The following is a 21,744-nucleotide window of genomic DNA, read 5'->3' as shown; positions in this document are numbered from 1 at the left end:
CACTAGGACTTAGCATCCTTTTATAGAGCAGGGTAGATGCCGGGGCACACACGGTCCGGGCCCCTTAGCCCACTAGGACTTAGCATCCTTTTATAGAGCAGGGTAGATGCCGGGGCACACACGGTCCGGGCCCCTTAGCCCACTAGGACTTAGCATCCTTTTATAGAGCAGGGTAGATGCTAGCGCACACACGGTCCGGGCCCCTTAGCCCACTAGGACTTAGCATTCTCTATATAGAGCAGGGTAGATGCTAGCGCACACACGGTCCGGGCCCCTTAGCCCACTAGGACTTAGCATTCTCTATATAGAGCAGGGTAGATGCTAGCGCACACACGGTCCGGGCCCCTTAGCCCACTAGGACTTAGCATTCTCTATATAGAGCAGGGTAGATGCTAGCGCACACACGGTCCGGGCCCCTTAGCCCACTAGGACTTAGCATTCTCTATATAGAGCAGGGTAGATGCTGGGGCACACACGGTCCGGGCCCCTTAGCCCACTATAGTTTAGCATTCTCTATATAGAGCAGGGTAGATGCTAGCGCACACACGGTCCGGGCCCCTTAGCCCACTAGGACTTAGCATTCTCTATATAGAGCAGGGTAGATGCTGGGGCACACACGGTCCGGGCCCCTTAGCCCACTAGGACTTAGCATTCTCTATATAGAGCAGGGTAGATGCTGGGGCACACACGGTCCGGCCCTTCAGCCCACTAGGACTTAGCATTCTCTATATAGAGCAGGGTAGATGCTAGCGCACACACGGTCCGGCCCTTCAGCCCACTAGGAGTCAGACTGTATCTTAGTGCGCTGCTTTCGCTCTTACAACAGGATCCTGTTCCTTAGGAAGTGACGTAGGGTACGCCCCCAGCTGTGATTGGTTGTGGCGTGTCAGGTTACCGGGGTCAGCACGCCGGCTAGGTAGGTCTTCAGCTGGTCCTCTCCAGCCGGGAATAAGGTAGTGACGTGCGGGTATGAGTGTGTGTGCCGGCCCTGGGTACTGGGGCTGCCCTGTGAGCGGGGCACTGCGGGCTTTCCTGCTGTGAGCCCGGGTCTGCCTGCAGTGCTGGCCCGGCTTCTCTTACAGGTTGTTTCTCAGCCTTTACACTGGACTCTGTTGTGTGACCTGTCCGAGGACAGACTAGCTGTAGTCATCACGGTTGTGTCCTGGAACTACAACTCCCAGCATGCCTTGTCTGTAGTCTCCATACAGGTCGCAGGCTGGCGTCTGTGTGATCACATCCTATCAGGGCTAATTCCTAGTAAATGATTGTCACCTGGGTCACCCCATCCCCCACACCTCCCCCCTTCCCAGTTTTCTCCAGTTCTTTCTTGTGGTTTGGTTTAGGAATTGGTTTTGTCCTTCTATTGCATTGATCTCTAGGGTATGACCTGGATCTCTGGATCCTCTTGTTATACTGTCTGTCTGGTGACATGACTGCAAAGACTTATGTAAGTGAGTAAACTACATACTAGATGGCTCCTGTCACAGGGTATGCTGAGAGTTGTAGTTCCTGAACATAGTCAGACTGCGGCCAGAAGCTGTAAGCTGCTGACTGTCATCCAGGTGATACATTGTGATATGGGTGATGGGAGGAAGCCCACCCTCTAGTACCCCCACTCATCCTGGCCACCCAGTGGGGCACAGTGAATGGGACTTGCTGCAGTTTTCTCCTGGGGGAAATACTTGCATGGAAAACCTTAAATGGGGACTCAAGTGCTGCATCCTTTCATTCTCTGGATCAGTGGGGGTCCTAGAGGACAGGCCCCCACCAGTTATAATGTGATGACATATCCTAGCAATGTGCTGTCCCTTTATAAAATGAGAATAACCTTTATAGCGTAACTAAACTTCTGGCAACTTTTTATATTATTGCAGAATTTGTGTCATTAATACATTTAGTAATATACTTTAATTAAAAATATTGATGTGATGTCCTGCACAGACAGTTGCTCTTATCTGTACAGAGTGGGTGGCTGTGTGAGAGGTCTAGATGTGGATCAGAATGGGTAATGTGTCATTAGGGATGATACAAATGCTGCCAAAAAGTAAAAATCAGAAGTTGTTTGAAAGTTTAATAACACTTTTAAGGAGGCATCATATAGTGGCATATAAAGCGCACCTCTGCATTCCTGTGACTTGATCATGCGCACAGCTATTCTGGACATTTGGCAGTGTTTATGAGCTATTGCTTTATTTCTTACAGTTGTGGACTGTTAACTAGATGAATAAAGCTAGCAGTTCTACTTGTGATCTGATTGACACGGTGCGGTCGCATTGCAGCACATTGGCATGTCTTTTTCCATAATGTTTCTGTAATTACAGAAGTAAACTGTGATTTGACTGCATCGTATAGATAAGCCTTTACAATTGGGCCGTACATCCGACTCCCTGGGGACCACATGTGGCCCACAATGACATTCTGATGCCTTGCCCAAAGCCCGTCTTATTTTAGACATTCTTGTCGCTTGTTGTTACATGCAGTTTAGAGAGAAGATTGACTTGCTGTACTACTAGTGCACTGGGTAGCCCTCACTGGTTCAGGAGAATGGAGTCTCTAGAGAGGCGGTGTCATGCATGTGGCCTTTTCCAATGTAACTTTTGGGACTGGTGACATGGTTAGGTTTTACCAACTCACTCCTGCAATGGAAAAAGCTACATACATGTGTGGTCTGTTTCTCTCTGGAGTTTACCGATTTGATGGTGGGGTGAAGGGGACCCTTATTTTCCTATTAGATGGGAAAGTGCACCTATCAGAGCTATAACTTCTTTTGCATCACTGCTTATTGATATTGGAGACATCTTGCCAACCACTATATATAGATATATATATGTGTATAATGTATACACACATAAATAGATACATACATACAAAAATAATTCAGACAGCACATCTCAATGTGAACAGATGCAGGCTACCATGGGAATATAACAAATGCAAAGATCGCAGCAGCAACTCTGCACATAGCAGTAGGACGTATAAAGAAAATAAAGATCAAAACTGGCCATTACTGCCATTAAAATCAACTAAAATGATCTATAAACTACATATATAAATTAGAGGTTCTTTATTAAACCTATTTTGATCAGACAGTAAGAAGCCACGACAAGGTGACCTCATTTAGATGGGACTCCAGAGCCGTACTCTATTTAAAATAGCCTAAGGCAGATGGGAAACTGAAAAATATACTCTCTTCCAATTAAAAAGAACCTGTCTTGTCAATTTGGGACACTAAACCATCCACATCTTTATAAACCTTTATAGTTACTTAGAGATGAGTCTCATCGGACTCTTCTCTGGATTTCCAGCCCTTGCACAGTTCTTCAGTGAAGCTGAGGACATACACCCTGGTTTCACTGTGTAAATGCCTGAGGTACCAGGCCCGCTCACTGAAGCTGAGGTGTACTCTTCCGGCTTCAGTGAAGAACTGTGCTAGCGCGAGGAGTACAGCAGCAGGATGAGTATGAAGCTTTTCTTATTTGTATTGTGGAAACCAATAACTTTTTTGCAAGGCAATTTGTGACACTATCCCCCCTGGTCCATAAGGGCCTATGGGTGGTTTAGTGTCCCAAATTGCCATAACAGATTCCCTTTTAAATTAAACAGAGTGCAAGTTCATATATATGTATATAAACACATAGCCTTATTAGAGGTGTAATGTGATCACTTGTGCTGTTACTTTCATTTTCCTGGCAATACTTGTATTTTGCTGTGCGGACTCGTAGGACGTCTCATAATCCAAGTTTCTGTTGTACAGTTCTGTAAATGTGGTCAGCAGTGTAAATCGTACCTAGGCTGAGCCTTTTTATTACTTATATAATAATTGTAAATATAAACATGATATATTTGTATATGATACATCTATATCCGTCCATGCACATGCAGTTTCACACCAGTTTCCTCAGCAACAGTTTACAGTAAAATAAAACCGTAATCTTCACCTTGTTTTCCTGAGCCTTGCACTGGGGCTCATTTGAAAGGTTAAAATGAATTCTTTAAGTTAAAGATATACTACATGGCCAACAGAATGCAGACCCCTATTTATCACATGTGCATTAGCTTGTTGGTCATCCTATTCCAAAGCCATGGACATTAGTATGAAGTTGGGTCCCCTTTTACAGGTATAGTGGCATGCACCTTTCACAAGATTTTGGAGTTTGTTGGAGGGAATTTGTGCCCATTCAGCTGTAAGAGTATTTGTGGCATTGACGTTGTATGAGAAAGCTTGGCTTGCTATTCATATAGTTCATCCCAAAGGTGTTTGATGGGGAATGAGGGCCTTAGGCGGCCCTCACAACAAATCTGTGAAAACCATATCTTTATAGACCTTGCTTTGTGCATAGGGCACAGTTATGATGATCATGAATGACTGGCACAAAGTTATCATATAATTCTCTAGTTGCTTTGCCCATGCAGGACTGCTGTCAGAGCTAGGTAAGGGCAGGCAGTAGACAGCAGGTTACATATAATGTACCTTTGAGGATTCTTTCATTAAATCCTCACTGTAAAAAAGGACTTTGATTCCCATGGGCGTGACTCCTGCAAGTGCCATGGATACAGGTCCTCATACTGACATGCTTTAGACTTTGTACATTGAGTTTCTCCCAACCCTCCCCTCCGCTCTGAGTGATGGCTGTAGTGTCTAACCATATGATCACTACCATCATTTATAGCTGAGTGGAGGGGCTATGGAGCAGCCTAAGGCACTTCAGCTTGAGGGTCTGCTTTCATGGCACTTGAGGAAGCATCTCCCTTTACATTATGTTTCACTGTAAGTAAGGTGTCTAGTCTTCATAAAACAGCCCTAAGACGTTATCCCTGCTTTACCAAAGTTTACGACATGCATTCGGGTAGTTAGCGTTCTCTGGACATCTTTGTGTTTCCTTATTCTAGAGAACACATCTTAAATGCTTCACATTCCAGTTTGTGTTTTTCCTGCGCCATCTGACACTTGATATTGCTCAGTGTTCTTAAGCTTGTGTAACTTGGTATTACACTGTGTATTTACCCAGAGACGGAGAGGACGTGCTGATTAGAGATGAGCGAACACTAAAATGTTCGAGGTTCGAAATTCGAATCGAACAGCCGCTCACTGTTCGTGTGTTCGAACGGGTTTCGAACCCCATTATAGTCTATGGGGAACAGATACTCGTTAACGGGGAAACCCAAATCCGTGTCTGGAGGGTCACCAAGTCCACTATGACACCCCAGGAAATGATGCCAACACCTCTGGAATGACACTGGGACAGCAGGGGAAGCATGTCTGGGGGCATCTAACACACCAAAGACCCTCTATTATCCCAACATCACAGCCTAACAACTACACACTTTACACACTCAATACCACCTCTCTGACAGTAGGAAAACACCTTGAAACATGTGCATTTGGCACTTGCAGTGAGGAGAGCTTGTCACCAGCAGTGAATTTGGCCCTTGTAGTAAGTTGAGGTTGGCACCAACATTTGTTTTGAAAATCAGGGTGGATTGAGCCTCTAACCAGCAGAGTTGGGGCAAATTTATGGTGGAGGGAGCCTCTAAAAACCCCAGTTTGGACCAATTCATGGTGGAGGGAGCCTCTAAAAACCCCAGTTTGGACCAATTCATGGTGGAGGGAGCCTCTAAAAACCCCAGTTTGGACCAATTCATGGTGGAGGGAGCCTCTAAAAAACCCAGTTTGTACCAATTCATGGTGGAGGGAGCCTCTAAAAACCTCAGTTTGGACCAATTCATGGTGGAGGGAGCCTCTAAAAACCCCAGTTTGGACCAATTCATGGTGGAGGGAGCCTCTAAAAACCTCAGTTTGGACCAATTCATGGTGGAGGGAGCCTCTAAAAACCCCAGTTTGGACCAATTCATGGTGGAGGGAGCCTCTAAAAACCCCAGTTTGGACCAATTCATGGTGGAGGGAGCCTCTAACCAGCAGAGTTGGGGGAAATCAGGGTGGAGGGAACCTCTAACCAGCAGAGTTGGGGGAAATCATGGTGGAGGGAGCCTAGTATTAGCAGAATTGTGCAACGCTTATGGTGGATGAGTATGAGGATGCGGAGGAATTGGAGAGGTTGAGCACAGACATGGAGTTTCATGTTGGAGTGCTTTACACAGGTGGGCACAAAAATGAAGGCTCTATCCAGTGGTGGTTCATTTTTATCAAAGTGAGCCGGTCGGCACTCTCAGCTGACAGACGGGTGCGCTTGTCAGTGATGATGCCACCGGCTGCACTGAACACCCTCTCAGATAGGACGCTGGCGGCAGGACAGGACAGCACCTCCAAGGCATATAGGGCAAGTTCAAGCCACAGGTCCAACTTCGACACCCAATACGTGTAGGGCGCAGAGGGGTCGGAGAGGACAGGGCTGTGGTCGGAAAGGTATTCCCGCAACATGCGCCTATACTTCTCACGCCTGGTGACACTAGGACCCTCCGTGGCGGCACTTTGGCGAGGGGGTGCCATCAAGGTGTCCCAGACCTTAGACAGTGTGCCCCTTGTTTGTCTGGACTGGTGAGAACTTGGTCGCCTACTGGAGGAACTGCCCTCCCTGCCGCCAACGTCACATGCTGGAAACATCCATCATATTCTGCACCAATTGCTTGTGGCAAGCATTGATGCGATTGGCCCTCCCCTCTACCGGAATAAAAGAGGAGATGTACGCTTGTCGGTTGTAAAGCACCCCAACATGAACTCAGCCATGTCTGCCACAGTGTTAGTTGGCATGACTCCTCTGGCCCCACCGGAAAGTTCAATCTCCATTTCCTCCTCATCCTCCATGTCTACCCATCCGCGCTGCAACAATGGGACGATTCGAAGTTGCCCGGAAGCCTCCTGTATCACCATCACATCATCGGACAACTCTTCTTCCTCCTCCTCCTCCTCCTCCTCCTCCATTAAACGCGATGAAGCGGACAGATGTGTGGACCTACTCTCCAGCTGTGACGGATCGGATGCTATCCCTGACTCCTCTGTGTGATCTGAGTTATCCCTGATGTCAATCAGGGATTCTCTCAGAACACACAAGAGCGGGATTGTAAGGCTCACCATCGCATCCTCAGAGCTCACCCTCCTTGTGGACTCCTCAAAGACCCGTAGTCACAAAGGTCTCTCATCCATGGCCACTCATGGATGTGAAACTGAGGCAGCTGACTTTGTGGCACCCTAGGGTTTTGTAGCTGGTATTCCATCAAAGGTCTCTGCTGCTCAACCACTCTATTCAACATCTGAAACGTTGAGTTCCAGCGTGTGGGGACGTCGCACAAAAGCACATGCAGGCGTTGCTGGAGAGATTTTAAGCTAGCAGCGGCTACTGTCGACTTGCGAAAGTGGGCGCACATGCGCCGCACTTTCACCAGTAGCTCTGGAACATTGGGGTAGCTCTTTAGGAAACGTTGCACCACTAGGTTGAAGACGTGGGCCAGGCATGGAACATGTTGGAGTCCGGCAAGCTCCAGAGCTGCTACCAGGTTCCGGCCGTTATCACAAACGACCATGCCTGGGCCCAGGTGCAGCGGCTCAAACCATATTGCCGTCTCATCGAGGAGGGCATCCCTCACCTCGGAGGCAGTGTGCTGTCTGTCCCCCAAGCTGATCAGCTTCAGCACGGCCTGCTGACGTCTACCAACGCCAGTGCTGCAACGTTTCCAACTCGTAGCTGGGGTCAATCTAACAGCGGAGGAGGAGGCGGTGGCGGAGGAGGAGGCGGTGGAGGAGGAGGAGGGGGGTGTTCTTCTCGTGTCCCTGCCAGGAATGTTAGGCGGGGAGACAAGGTACACCGGGCCAGTTTGGGAAGCAGTCCCAGCCTCAACTACATTCACCCAGTGTGCCGTCAGTGAAATGTAGCGTCCCTGTCCGCATGCACTTGTCCACGCGTCGGTGGTCAAGTGGACCTTTGTGCAAAGCGCGGAACTAAGGGCCCGCCTGATGTTGAGTGACACGTGCTGTGCAAGGCGGGGACGGCACACCGGGAGAAGTAGTGACGGCTAGGAACGGCATAGCGTGGTGCCACAGTTGCCATCAGGTCCAGGAAGGCGGGAGTTTCAACAAGCCGGAACGCCAACATCTCCTGGGCCAGCAGTTTAGCGATGTTGGCGTTCAAGGCTTGCGCGTGTGGGTGGTTAGCAGTGTATTTCTGCCGCCGCTCCAATGTCTGAGAGATGGTGGGTTGTTGTAAAGAAGCGCCTGATGGTGCCTTTGATGGTGCAGGAGAAGGAGATAAGACAGGAACAGGGGAGGATGAGGAAGAAGTCAACAAAGTGGCGGAGGCAGATGAAGTGGTGTCCTGGCTCGTCCTCTGGAGTGCATCGCCAGCACAGTCAGCAGTGGCAGAGGCAGTGGCAGTGGCGTGAACGGCAGGCGGCCTTTGTCCTGCCGTTGCTGCCTGCCACTGATTCCAGTGCTTGGATTCCAAATGACGGCGCATTGAAGTGGTGGACAGGTTGCTCTTCTCAGAGCCCCTAATCAATTTCGAGAGGCAAATTGTGCAGACAACACTATATCTGTCCTCGGCGCATTCCTTGAAAAAACTCCACACCTTCGAGAAACGTGCCCTCGAGGTGGGAGTTTTTCAGGGCTGGGTACGAACTGGAACATCTTGGGAGATTCCGGGTGTGGCCTGGCTTCGCCTAAGCTGCTGACCTCTGCCTCTGCCTCTAGCTACCCTTTTTGGTGCTGCACCTGCCTCAACATCCACACTACTTTCCCCGCTTGACATCCCCCCTGTCCAGGTCGGGTCAGTGTCCTCATCATCCACCACTTCCTCTTCCAACTCCTGTCTCATCTCCTCCTCCCGCACAATGCGCAGGTCAACTGGATGCCCTGACGGCAACTGCGTCACATCATCGTCGATGAGGGTGGGTTGCTGGTCATCCACCACCAAATCGAACGGAGATGGAGGAGACTCTAGTGTTTGAGCATCTGGACACAGATGCTCCTCTGTTAGGTTCGTGGAATCGCGACGTGGAGGGGCAGGTTGAGGGACAATGAAAGGAGCGGAGAACAGCTCTGGGGAGCAGGGACAGTTGGGGTTATTGTTCTGTGAAGCTTGGGAATTTTGGGAGGAAGGAGGACAAGACTGTTGGGTAATAGGAGGAGAGGAGGCAGAGTCTGACTGGCTGCTGGACAATGTGCTGTAAGCGTTATCCGACAGCCATTGCAAGACCTGTTCCTGGTTCTCGGGCCTACTAAGGTTTGTACCCTGCAGTTTAGTTAATGTGGCAAGCAACCCTGGCACTGTGGAGTGGCGCAATGCTTGCTGCCTCACAGGAGTAGGCACGGGACGCCCTGTGGCTTCACTGCTACCTTGCTCCCCAGAACCATTCCCCCGACCTCGCCCACAGCCTCGTCCACGTCCCTTTCCGGGAGCCTTGCGCATTTTGAATTCCCAGTCAGAAACTGGCACTATATGGCAGTAGCAAGAAATGAGGGTATTTGTAGCCCCAATATATTCTTTGAATTCCCAGTCAGACAATGGCACTATATACCAGTAGCAAAAATTGTGGGTGCACGTAACCCCAATATATTCTTTGAATTCCCAGTCAGACAATGGCACTATATACCAGTAGCAAAAATTGTGGGTGCACGTAACCCCAATATATTCTTTGAATTCCCAGTCAGAAACTGGCACTATATGGCAGTAGCAAGAAATGAGGGTATTTGTAAACCCAATATATTCTTTGAATTCCCAGTCAGAAACTGGCACTATATGGCAGTAGCAAGAAATGAGGGTATTTGTAAACCCAATATATTCTTTGAATTCCCAGTCAGAAACTGGCACTATATGGCAGTAGCAAGAAATGAGGGTATTTGTAAACCCAATATATTCTTTGAATTCCCAGTCAGAAACTGGCACTATATGGCAGTAGCAAGAAATGAGGGTATTTGTAACCCCAATATATTCTTTGAATTCCCAGTCAGAAACTGGCACTATATGGCAGTAGCAAGAAATGAGGGTATTTGTAACACCAATATATTCTTTGAATTCCCAGTCAGACAATGGCACTATATGGCAGTAGCAAAAATAGTGGGTGTATATAGCCCCAATCCTATTGCTAGGGGACTTGCAGGGTATTTCTGAGGTGAAGGTGGGGGGGCACACCGTTGGAACGGGGATTTGGGGTGTATATATGGGGTATACGGAAATACACTGTCAGTGTATTCCATTCAGGTTCCTGGGAAAGCTGGGTTGCGGCGATTGAGCCCGTCAGTGCCACGTTACACTGACAAGCTTCTCCCTGGAATTTAGCTCTTACAAGAGCTGTTGTGGTTGTCTTCTCCTTCCTATCCTAGCCTGTCCCTGCCTACCCAGAATCTAACCCCTAGCTAACTGGACGGAAACCTCCGTCCCCGGTGAATTGCAAGCTCAGAATGACGTGAACCTGGGCGTCGCTGTTCTTTTAAATTAGAGGTCACATGTTTTCGGCAGCCAATGGGTTTTGCCTACTTTTTTCAACGTCACCGGTGTCGTAGTTCCTGTCCCACCTACCCTGCGCTGTTATTGGAGCAAAAAAGGCGCCAGGGAAGGTGGGAAGGGAATCGAGTAATGGCGCACTTTACCACGCGGTGTTCGATTCGATTCGAACATGCCGAACAGCCTAATATCCGATCGAACATGAGTTCGATAGAACACTGTTCGCTCATCTCTAGTGCTGATAACTATAACACTTATTTTATGGAAGTTTATTGCTGAGTATAGGAACAAAAAAAATCAGTATCTTTGTCAGGGCTCAGGACGGAGGAAGCACGGAATTCAACCCCACCGGCTATGGGTCATGTTGCAGAGTATCCAATGAAATAAAAAATTCCAGCTTCTATCCACGGTCCTTGTAAAACGTAACGTTTATTCCAATATTAAAAAATACATGTTCACAAGCAATATCGTCTCGTAAGTGTTTCCATCCCTTACATAGACTCGCTGACGCGTTTCGAAGACATATAGTCCTCTTAGTCTTAGCCTAACTTACTTTTACCCTAGGTGGCTATAAATACCTTCCGGCATAATCACAGCCATCTGTGGTGCCTGGGAACTACCATTAAAAACAAAAAGAAAACAGGAAAAGGAGTTTATTTTACAACTAGGTTTAGTGATGAATATGGAAAAATTGTTGATATCATCAGAAAAAATTTACCTATATTAAACCAAGATGACAAATTGAGATCTATTATGTCAGAAGGCTGCAATTTTGTGGCCAAGCGAGGGCAATCCTTAGGCAACTATTTGTCCCCTAGCATGTATATAGAACAAGGAAAAAACAAGACCAACAAAGATACATGGTTATCTCTTAAGGGCTTCCATAGATGCGGTTTAAGTAGGTGCCAGGTTTGTCAATATGCCAGGAAGGGCACTTCATTTACGGATGCATTGGGAACTAGGAAGTATGATATAAGAAGTTTCTGCAATTGTACAACAGAATATGTCATTTACATGATTACATGTGAAGCTTGCAATCTCAGTTACATAGGATGCACATCAAGATCTGCCAAAATTAGAATATCGGAACACCTACAGAGTATACGTAATCTGAATTCAAACAAAAAACAGGAGTGTCCAGACACTTTATTGTTGAACATTCGAGGGATTTATCCTCCTTTTCCTTCAAAGTGATAGAAAAAGTTATTAGACCCTTAAGAGGAGGGAATTGGGCTCATAAATTGAAAATCCGCGAGGCTTTTTGGATTTTAAAATTAAATGTCAGGCATCCAAATGGGCTTAACCGTAGAAATGATCTGGACTATATATATTAGTACTCATTAGTAATAACATGAGGAGGAATATTCATGAACGTAGTATGGTATGTGGAATGTGGAATCCCGTTTTTTTTCTCCTATGGTATATTATTCCTGTTGAAAGTTTGATCTTCTAATACGCATGTGCATTAAGGCATAATAGTGCCGAGCATCTCTCTTAGTGCGCATGCGCTCAATTTAACGTAGGGTTGTACAAGGTGTATAGAAGGGAGTTTAGTATCATATATGTGGAATCGGCACATAATTGGGACATATAATTTTATGTTCAGTATTTGGGACCTCAACTGCCCAAAGTATCGGGGTAGCCATATATACACATATATTGTTTGATGCAATGTTTTTCTGCCCCACGATCCGTCTTTTACATTCAGAATGACTTAGATTGTGAGATAAAACACATTTGTTACAATCAGAGACTGGGATTCTTATGGATTGATTTTTGGAATCTGTGAACTATATACTGAAGGGTTGAGGAAAACATAATATACAAATACATTTTTATGCGTGTATTTTTCTATCATTGCATGCAAAGTGAACGCATATTAAGTATGCTATTGTTCTGACATCTAAACTCTGTTATTGTTTAAGTGTTCTATCCAATGAGCATATTTTTTTGTATTCGTATCAAGAATAAGCATAGTGTCTGTATTATTAATATACATTTGTGTTTGATAATCGTTGAAATGAGTTTCCATTCTAAGGCAAATGTGGTTTTTAGGATCCATGAGGAGTTAATTTTTTAATGGTAGTTCCCAGGCACCACAGATGGCTGTGATTATGCCGGAAGGTATTTATAGCCACCTAGGGTAAAAGTAAGTTAGGCTAAGACTAAGAGGACTATATGTCTTCGAAACGCGTCAGTGAGTCTATGTAAGGGATGGAAACACTTACGAGACGATATTGCTTGTGAACATGTATTTTTTAATATTGGAATAAATGTTACGTTTTACAAGGACCGTGGATAGAAGCTGGAATTTTTTATTTCATTGGATACTCTACCACATCGGAATAGCCTTAAGAAAGGCTATTCGTCTCCTACCTTTCATTGTGTTCTCCGTGCCGCCGTTCGCCTACAATCCCAGTTCTTGTCGGTATGCTAATGAGCTCTCTCGCAGCACTGGGGAGGGCCCCAGCGCTCAGAAAGCACTGGGGGCATCCCCAATGCTGCAAGAGAACTCTCTTCAGCGCCGCCGCCTTTTCTTCAGCCTCTTCTTCCAGCGGTGGCTTGCTACTTCTATGGCCTTGGGCAGAGCAGACTGCGCATGCCCACAGGCCACGAGAAAATGGCCGCTTGCACAGTATTGGAAGCGCCCATTTTCTCGTGGCCTGTGGGCATGCGCAGTTCGCTCTCAACGAGACCTTAGAAGTAACAAGCCGCCACCACCGGAAGAAGAGGCTGAAGATGACGCTTCTGAAGAGGAGGAGGTGGCCCTGGAGAGAGTTCTCTCGCAGCATTGGGGCCGCCCCCAGTGCTGTCTGAGCGCTGGGGCCTGCCCCCAGTGCTGCAAGAGAGCTCATTAGCTTACTGACAAGAACCAGGATTGTAGGCGAACGGTGGCGCAGAGAAGAATAGCCTTTCTTAAGGCTATTCCGACGTGGCACTTAGAAAAAATCATGTCTGAGTGATAGCATCCCTTTAATACTGGATAAGGCCATGTTCGCATCTGTATCAGCAGCCTTTACTGCCAAAAATCCAGACCCAAAAGTGCTGCACAATGAATACATTTATTATTGCCGGGTGTCACACAGTTTGGTACTATCCAACTAATCCTACCAGTGTCTGACCATATAGAGACACATCGCTATGACTAGGGGAATGGTAACGCCCAGCTGTCAGCTTATTAATACATTTATTAGAGGAATAAAACTGTATAATAAAACAGTACCCAGATTTCAGATTTTGTGGAGTATACAAGTATTTACTAAAGCAGACACATCAGGAGAGGAGACAGGCTCTCCTACAAAGAAAATTCTGCTGTACACTTTTATATTTGCAGTGAGAAGAAGTTCTTTTATTGTGGATATAACAAAGATTGATTCGCCATGGACATATAGGCTTATATGTACAAAGTAGAAAAATAGATCAGGCATGAGGAAGGTCGGATGACCAAAACGTCCCATTATCAATTGATCTATTTTTCTACTTTGTACATATAAGCCTATATGTCCATGGCGAATCAATCTTTGTTATATCCACAATAAAAGAACTTCTTTTCACTGCAAATATAAAAGTGTGCAGCAGAAATTTCTTTGCATGTGCTTAGGGTCGGAGAACCCAATTTTTTGCTTGCACTTTATTTCATAAGTGAGTGTGCGGTATCATTGATATTTTTTTTACTTAGGAGACAGGATCTCGTGAATTGTTAGACTATTTTATTTGCACTTTATTATACTAGGTTCACACTAGTGTTCTCTGTCTGTTGTTCTAGTCTGTTGGAGTATCAGAACAACGGACAGGCGGACCGCTGAAATAGCGCTTTCTTGCGGAGTCCATTATATATAAGGAAAAATATCTTTGTATCGTGTTAGCCAGTGGATGTGAAAGTTGTGTGTGTGCAGGAATTTTTTGCCCTCACACTTCAGACAGACACTGCAGTGACTCTGATGCAAATGTGATCATATTAAAAACAAACAAACAAACATGTTTTTAACCAATGTTTACTAATTTTTAGAGTCTAAATACAAGAATGATTTGTCGTAGGGTTATAGAGAATAAGAGTTCTCACATGCTTAGGGACTGGGCGTCTCTATAGTGTACCTTCATTAGGATTATGTAACAAGGTTACATTCAGTGTTGTGGTTTATGTCTGTATGCTATCTGTCCCATGTTGTAAGTGGAGCCTGGTAACATACAGCGCTAGATGTTTGGCAATGGAACCAGTGACTGACTCTGCTTGTGACCTTCGTTCTGAAGGACAGACTCTATCTAGTAAACAGTGTCATGTTTCAGAGCCATGGAATTCCAAGCCACCAGCCTATTGAATGACTTCTGGGATTTACTGTCAGACGTGTGCTAGTCTAATAATTTATAAAATGACATGTGCCGCCACGAAACAAACCATAGCCTCTGCTTTGTGGAAAAAAAACAGCCTTAACTAAAATGGTTCATTATTAATGAGAAACTTTCTTACATTTTATTGGATAAAAACAGTCTACACCATGCCAGCAGCATATTATCAAGCACATTATGTGAATCAGGCAGTTGGTCACTGGCCTTCAGCTCTCTGGAGCACTGCTCGTGCCCCTTAGACCCCTACCATCCCCTGTCTGCACCAGCCCATGCAGTGAGAGTTGATCATCCCACTGCTATGACACCACCCTCCATACTTGAGCAGCAAACCCTGCCCCCAGTGCACCAACTGCCTCATTTGTATGAGACTTCAAAGTTGTTTTTCTCCAAATCTACAAATGTGGCATACATATCAAAGTGATGATGTTTATCACTGTAATGTGCTGAAGACAGTTGGGTATGCTTGGTGGAGGAGATAGCAGCATATAATATCTGTAGTCTATAAAGGCTTTCCTGGTATGTGCTCCAGTGCTGGGGATTTTGGCACCAATATCTCCCCACTGTGAAATGGGTAGGTCTTACCGTAAGGCCTGCCCTTCTGACAGTGGGCAGATATCAGTGCTGAAGCCAACAGCATGCTATCTGTAGCACTGGGGAACATACCAGGAAAGCCAACAGTGCACTGAACTCTGCACACGGTCAGATTTGCTGCATTGCCTTTTTTTTTTTTTTTATGTAGATTGTGAGCCCCATATAGGGATTACAATGTACATTTTTTTTCTTTCATTTAAGTATGTTTTTGTAGAATGGGAGGAAATCCATGCAAACACAGGGAGAACATGCAAACTCCTTGCAGATGCTGCTCCTAGCGGGATTCGAACCCAGGACCCCAGTGCTGCAAGGCTGCATTGCTAACCGCTGAGCTACCATTTTGCCCCGTGCCGCATTGCCATTTTGTACACTTAGTTTTTGTTTTTAACCAATAAAAACTTATTGGGGAAAAAAAAAGCATTCACAAAAATTACATTTTTTAAATTGTCTTGTATACTAGAAAACAGATGTACGAGACATGATAAATATGTTCCATTAGGTATCTTAATTTTATATATAGTCGCCCCCTTTCGCATTTTCCAACTGAGTGTGTCCCCGTCAGTCTATGTACAATACAAGGGTGAAGTATTTCATGATTTTGAGTAATATATACATGTTGTTTGCTTTGTTTCATAGAAATGGAAGACAAGGGCACCTCTCCCTTAAAGCACTTTGTGCAGGCCAAGAAAGCCATCACATCCATCTTCGATCAGCTGGTAGAATATATCAGTGATGGCGTTGTATTTGTAGAAGGTGAGAAGTTGTTTTTTTTTTTTTTGCTATTCTTTTAATATCTGGTTGGAACTGTGAATAGTAGTGGAAAACCTTTTAAAGTAGTTGTCCAGGTTAAAAAGATACTTTATCAAAAATGTATATTTACCCATAATTGCTCATGACCGCCTGGGCACATTTTCTGTTTTTGCAATGATGTTCACCAATACTACCCCCATTCCTTCGTACTTACCTGTCTTCATGTCTGGATTTTCTGGGCACGAAACATCATTTCCTTCAGGGCGGCCGGCTCCTCTTCCTGCTTTTCTTGACATCTGCCGGCTTCCCACGCCTGCACAATGTAGCCAGAGTGCCAGCAGATGTGAAGAGGAGAAGGACAAAAGGATGTGTCCTACCGTGCCCAGAAGATCCTGACACAAAGATGGGTAAGTATTATGGGGTGGGCTGAGTTAGGTAACTAGGGCTAGCAATCTGTGGGCTAGCTAGGGAAACAGGGAGTGAGTGGGGGCATGTGAGTGAAGAGCAAAGCATCATTGTAGTTGTAGGATAAAAGAACAAGAAGCCACACCATGTCAACAAATACAGATGATTGCAGAGGCTCCCAGAGAAACACAGAAATAACTCAAAACACTTCTAAAGGTATTTGGGTGCACTTATTATCCCATTATTAGCACTAACAGACCTTTTTTTTTTTTTTTTTTTTTCTTTTAAAGCTTTTTTGCCTGGAAAAATTGTTGTATTATTTGTTACATTAGAGGATACTTATATATACAAAATGCAAAAGGCTTAATCACGAGGTGAAAATCCAAAAACGCTAATAGAAAACATTGTCAAGAGACAGGATCACCATACAATTAAATATTTTATTGGAATACAATATAAAATGTATGAATAAATATTAAAAGGAGAACCAATGTGACCAAATATTAACCAGTATGTGGGAGGCACAGTCTTTTAAAGAATCAATAATAAAAACCATGTGCTAGGTTACAAAAAGTGCAAAAAAGAGGAGAAACACTCTCCAAGGAGGAGTGAAAAACAACAAGTGCTAATTAATAACATTGATAATAGCTGCCACAGTGAAAAGTATAGACCAACAGATGCACAAAATTAAACACATAGTGTGAAGAAAAAAACAAGCATGGAATTATAACAAACACAATAATAACACTGATAACAGCATGCCTACCACAGTACTGGTGCTCCCGACACGCGTTTCGCCATTCACTGGCTTCGTCTCGTCCCCTGACATGTTATTTTATATTCCAATAAAATATTTAATTTTATGGTGATCCTGTCTCTTGACAATGTTTTCTATTAGAGGATACTTACCAAATGTTTTTTTTTATGTATAAGTGATTCCTGCCACACTTTACAGAGTACTGAGACTTCCAATGTGCTCTTGCAAAAAAAAAAAAAAAAAGGGGGATTCAGGGCAAAAAATAATTTTCAAAAAAAGGTCGGTTAGTGCTAATAATAGGTTAATAAATGTACCCAAATACCTTTAGCAGTGTTTTGAGTGATTTCTGGGTTTCTTTGGGAGCTCCTGACATCTTCTGCATTTGTTTACATGGGTAGCTTCCTGTTCTGTTCTCCTACAAATACCATGATGCCTTGTGCTTCACTCAGAGCGGACTCCCTCTTTCACTCCACCTCCTTCTCTCACACACCCTCCCTGTTTTCCTAGCTAGTATTTTTCTCAGCACGGGACTTCACTTGTTCCACGCCTGCACAATAGAGTCGGGGTGCTGGCATGCGTAGTAACCGGCACTCCAGCTCTATCGCGCAGGCGTGGGCAGCCAGTAGACATCAAAAAGAGGAGTTGCCGGCCACACAGAACAATTGACATCCCGTGCCCAGAAGATCTGGACAGGAGGACAGGTAAGTTTGATGGGGTGGGGGCTTAGTATTGGTGACATTTTGTTTCCCGAAACGGGGAAATGGAACGTCACCGTAAAATCGGAAAATGTGCGTGGGGTGGTGACCTGACCGCCCTGGCAATCTAGCTAAGTATAGATTTTTGGTACAGTAAGTAATTTAGAAGGTAGGTGGTGGGGGGACAGCCTAGATTCTAAAGTTCAATTTATCCTGGATAAACCGTTTAAGGATCTTAATAAAAGGATAATGCAATAGGCTTGTCATGGTGCAATGATCCTGACAGTCTTTCCACCAATCAGATTATACCTTTTGCAGTCCAAGCTAGAACATTTGGTGATCTCAGTAGTAGAGGTAGACAACTGCATGAGTGCTTATGGTAGCTTTTTAGTCAAATCTCTGAAGATTTTAGCAAAGTCCTTCCAATCGGTTATGGCATATTCACACTGAGCAGTTCAGATGCATTTTTTCAATGCATTTTTTAGTCAAATGGACACTGGATGCAAAATAAAGAAAATAATTTCCTTTTATACTTCCTTTGATTCAATACTGTTTGTTCCTAAATAAGCTATATGAAAACTCTGCTGTTAAACTGCAGTGTGTGAATAAGTTCTAACACAGATGTAGAATTCAGTTAGCTGTGCTTCTAGATAACTTGTTTGTTGTGACTGTATGATACAGGGGTTCATCCTTTGAGACATGCACTTCCCCTCAGTACCTGAATTTAGACATCACAGTGGCTCAGTTTTGCTTGGGGTGTTGTTCCTTTAAGCAAGTTATGCTATGACCAGTCTGTTGGTTTGGAGTGACTCCTCTGTTACTTGGTAATAACTAGCAAGCCCAGCTGCAAGTAAAGGTGGCCCTATCTACATCTGTGCGTATACTCTACTATTGTGACCTTTTTGACATCTCACGAAATCCACTTTTAAATCCTAGTAAAATGAATAGCGTTCATTCTGGTTTTTTTGCATTTAATGTATATGCGTAACTTTAGTTTTCTCTCGTAGAAACCTATGGAAATCCAGAATTAAGAAACATAACGTCGGAAGATGACCTTAGGGAGATTCAGAGTTATAAAATAAAACTAGCTGGAATTGGGGAAGTCCTGTCACGAAGACACATGAAAGTGGCTTTCTTTGGCAGGTATTTATGTAACGCATACATTACATGACAATGAAGCTCTGTTCAGCAATAATAGGGTATTTGGGGGAAGTCCACGTGGAATGGGAGGCAAGCCAATTTATTAATGTCCACGTACCTTCGCGGCTAAAACTATTATTTACCTTTTTAGAATTGTGGTCTTTTCATTGCCTATGATACAGTGAGGATTTTGTGTAGCTGTGCCCAAAAATAAATGTATTTGTTTCTGCAGTATAATAATGTTATATTATCTGAGCCTCTGTGACAGAAGTGCGATGGTACATTTATCCCTTATTTCAGAACAAGCAGCGGGAAGAGCACAGTGATCAACTCCATGCTGTGGGATAAGGTCTTACCCAGTGGCATAGGCCATACCACTAACTGCTTCCTGAGCGTGGAGGGGACAGATGGCGACAAAGCTTACTTGATGACGGAAGGCTCTGAAGAGAAAAAGAGTGTTAAGGTGATTGTCTGAAAATCCACAAAATGCTGAGTATAATCTAACTACTGGAAGTTTCACAGAATGAGGTTGGGTTCATATATGTCTGGAGATCTGGTATGGTGCCAGGGGGAAACTAATGTCAGACTTGAAGAAAGAATATTTCTGGCACTCAATGGGAATTTTTAATATATTTATTTTATGCATCCAGAGTTATACAAGTAGACGTTTCGGTCAATTTAGACCTTCCTCAGTACAACGGATGCAGGAAGAGTGAACACATGGTGATTAGGAAAAGGTCCAATGTCAGACTTGAGCCTGTTTTTATAGGATTAGTTATGGAATCAGATGCATCAGTTTCGATATATGCCAGATATCTTCCTTTGATGGACAGGAAAATGCTGCCTATAAGTAGAGAAGTTTGATATAGTTCAACTGATAACTATACACTGTTTTCTCTCTGCAGACTGTGAATCAGCTGGCCCATGCCCTTCATATGGATAAAGATTTGGAAGCGGGTTGTCTTGTACATGTCTTTTGGCCCAAAGCAAAATGTGCGCTTCTCAGAGATGACTTGGTTCTTGTAGACAGGTATGTTATTTTCTCTGTTTTGCTGTACAATCTTATAAAACCCTTACCCAGAAAGTATACATGATTCCCTTAGTTACCTCCTTTCACTATGTCCATGCATTCAGCCCAAGGTTGTATAAAGACAGTTTTTAGTAGTCAGACCGCTCCATAGTCATTATTAGGAAATAACCAAAAAAGTTTGATGCCAACAGCAAATGTGTAAGTGCAAGTGACTAACTGGGGTTTGGGGGTAGGTAAGTGCTGTTTTAATATAATATATAGTATGTTGGAGGAATTAACTAGCCAACGGTGAAACTATATGAAGTCAGCTGATGCAAAAATAACCAAAAGTTATATGTTCATTCTGTTATACCCCCTATCCACAGAATAGGAGATAAGTGTCTGATCACTGGGAGTTCACATCAACATTCACAAGAATGGGGATTCACAAGTCCCCTGGGTACTCTGTGAATGGAGTTTCATGAACAGCCACCACTTCATTCAGTTCTGTGAGCCTGCCAGAGATGACTATCCTGGCAATCCATGGAAGTGAATGGTGCTTGGTTACACCACCAGTTCATTCACATGGAGCACTTAGGAGACTTTTTAGTACCCATTCGCATGATTCCTAGGGGTTAGACCAGCAGCAATCAGATGGTTATCCCCTATCCTGAAAATAGAGGATAAGTGTCCATAATGGGGCAATGTGGGTGACATTAAACACACCGTAAGATTTGCTCAGCATTCTATACAAGTCATTGAATAATTTCACAGTTGAAATATTTGTGACCCTCATAAACCCCAGATACCTAGCTATAAGGAGCGGTACCTTACCTCTTTGCAAATTGAATGTCTGTGTCTTCCTCTGTATTCAGTATATTATCTAGGAAGGCTTTATTCAGCAGTAGTAAGAGTATGCTTTTTACATGTATGATGGGCTCTGTATAATGGTTCTATATTGTTGTACTCCTTTCTGTTACCTATAGTATTTGTTGTGCTTCTGTTCAGCCATGCCTCCATGTTAAAGCTTTCAAAGGGTTGATATTTCATTTAATGGAGCCATAGCGATGTCCAAAATGCCCTGTATCGGATGTGTTATGATACATGACCCTTTGTGAAAATATTATTAGAAATTTAGTCTATGCTTTCTAAAAGCTGTTTGCCATTTTGTTGCAGCCCTGGAACAGATGTGACTACAGAGCTGGACAGCTGGATTGACAAGTTTTGCCTTGATGCAGATGTTTTTGTTCTAGTGGCCAATTCAGAATCTACACTTATGAACACGGTAATTCAGGATTATACATGTCAATTTTTTTTTACTTGTTGGGTTTCTTTAAATCTGTGCAGCAGAAAACCTTGCTGTGCACTGTAGCAATAGCTGCACCTACCAGTAATAGCTGCGGTGGTGCTCAGTGAGCTTTTGCTCACCCCTTTGATATATCTCTTCTCCCACTTTTTGTGACTTGTCCAACCTAAAGGTTTGCCACGTTAACCATCATACATATTAGATGGTTGGCCAAGCCCACTATGTTCATTCAGTGGGTGTGGCCAGCTCCAAAGAGTATCTCAGGATTTTTTTTTATTGATGTCTTATCCTTTAATAAGCTTATCAGTTGGGCTGCCAGGAGTTGAACGCCCACCGATATATTGGTGACC

At 44.3% G+C, this 21,744-nt stretch overlaps 1 protein-coding gene across 2 annotated transcripts in view; it reads left to right on the top strand.

The window, feature by feature from the left end:
- The first annotated feature begins 854 nt into the window (after positions 1–854).
- MFN1 (mitofusin 1) overlaps positions 855–21,744 on the top strand; it is a 39,167-nt gene continuing 18,277 nt past the window's right edge. The window contains exons 1-6 of one of the 2 annotated variants that reach the window (XM_075268635.1): positions 855–916; positions 15,969–16,085; positions 18,947–19,082; positions 19,380–19,542; positions 19,985–20,109; positions 21,265–21,373. In XM_075268635.1, coding sequence (XP_075124736.1) covers positions 15,971–16,085; positions 18,947–19,082; positions 19,380–19,542; positions 19,985–20,109; positions 21,265–21,373 — 648 coding nt within the window. In that variant the 5' untranslated portion in view covers positions 855–916; positions 15,969–15,970. Of the gene's footprint in view, positions 954–15,968; positions 16,086–18,946; positions 19,083–19,379; positions 19,543–19,984; positions 20,110–21,264; positions 21,374–21,744 lie in introns of both variants that reach the window. The other variant, XM_075268636.1, reaches the window with a different exon arrangement.

The sequence above is a fragment of the Leptodactylus fuscus genome, chromosome 3 (assembly GCF_031893055.1).
Source record: "Leptodactylus fuscus isolate aLepFus1 chromosome 3, aLepFus1.hap2, whole genome shotgun sequence".
Classification (NCBI taxonomy): domain Eukaryota; kingdom Metazoa; phylum Chordata; class Amphibia; order Anura; family Leptodactylidae; genus Leptodactylus; species Leptodactylus fuscus.
The sequence above is the reverse complement of the archived record's forward strand: the minus strand, read 5'-3'. Positions and strand labels throughout refer to the sequence as shown.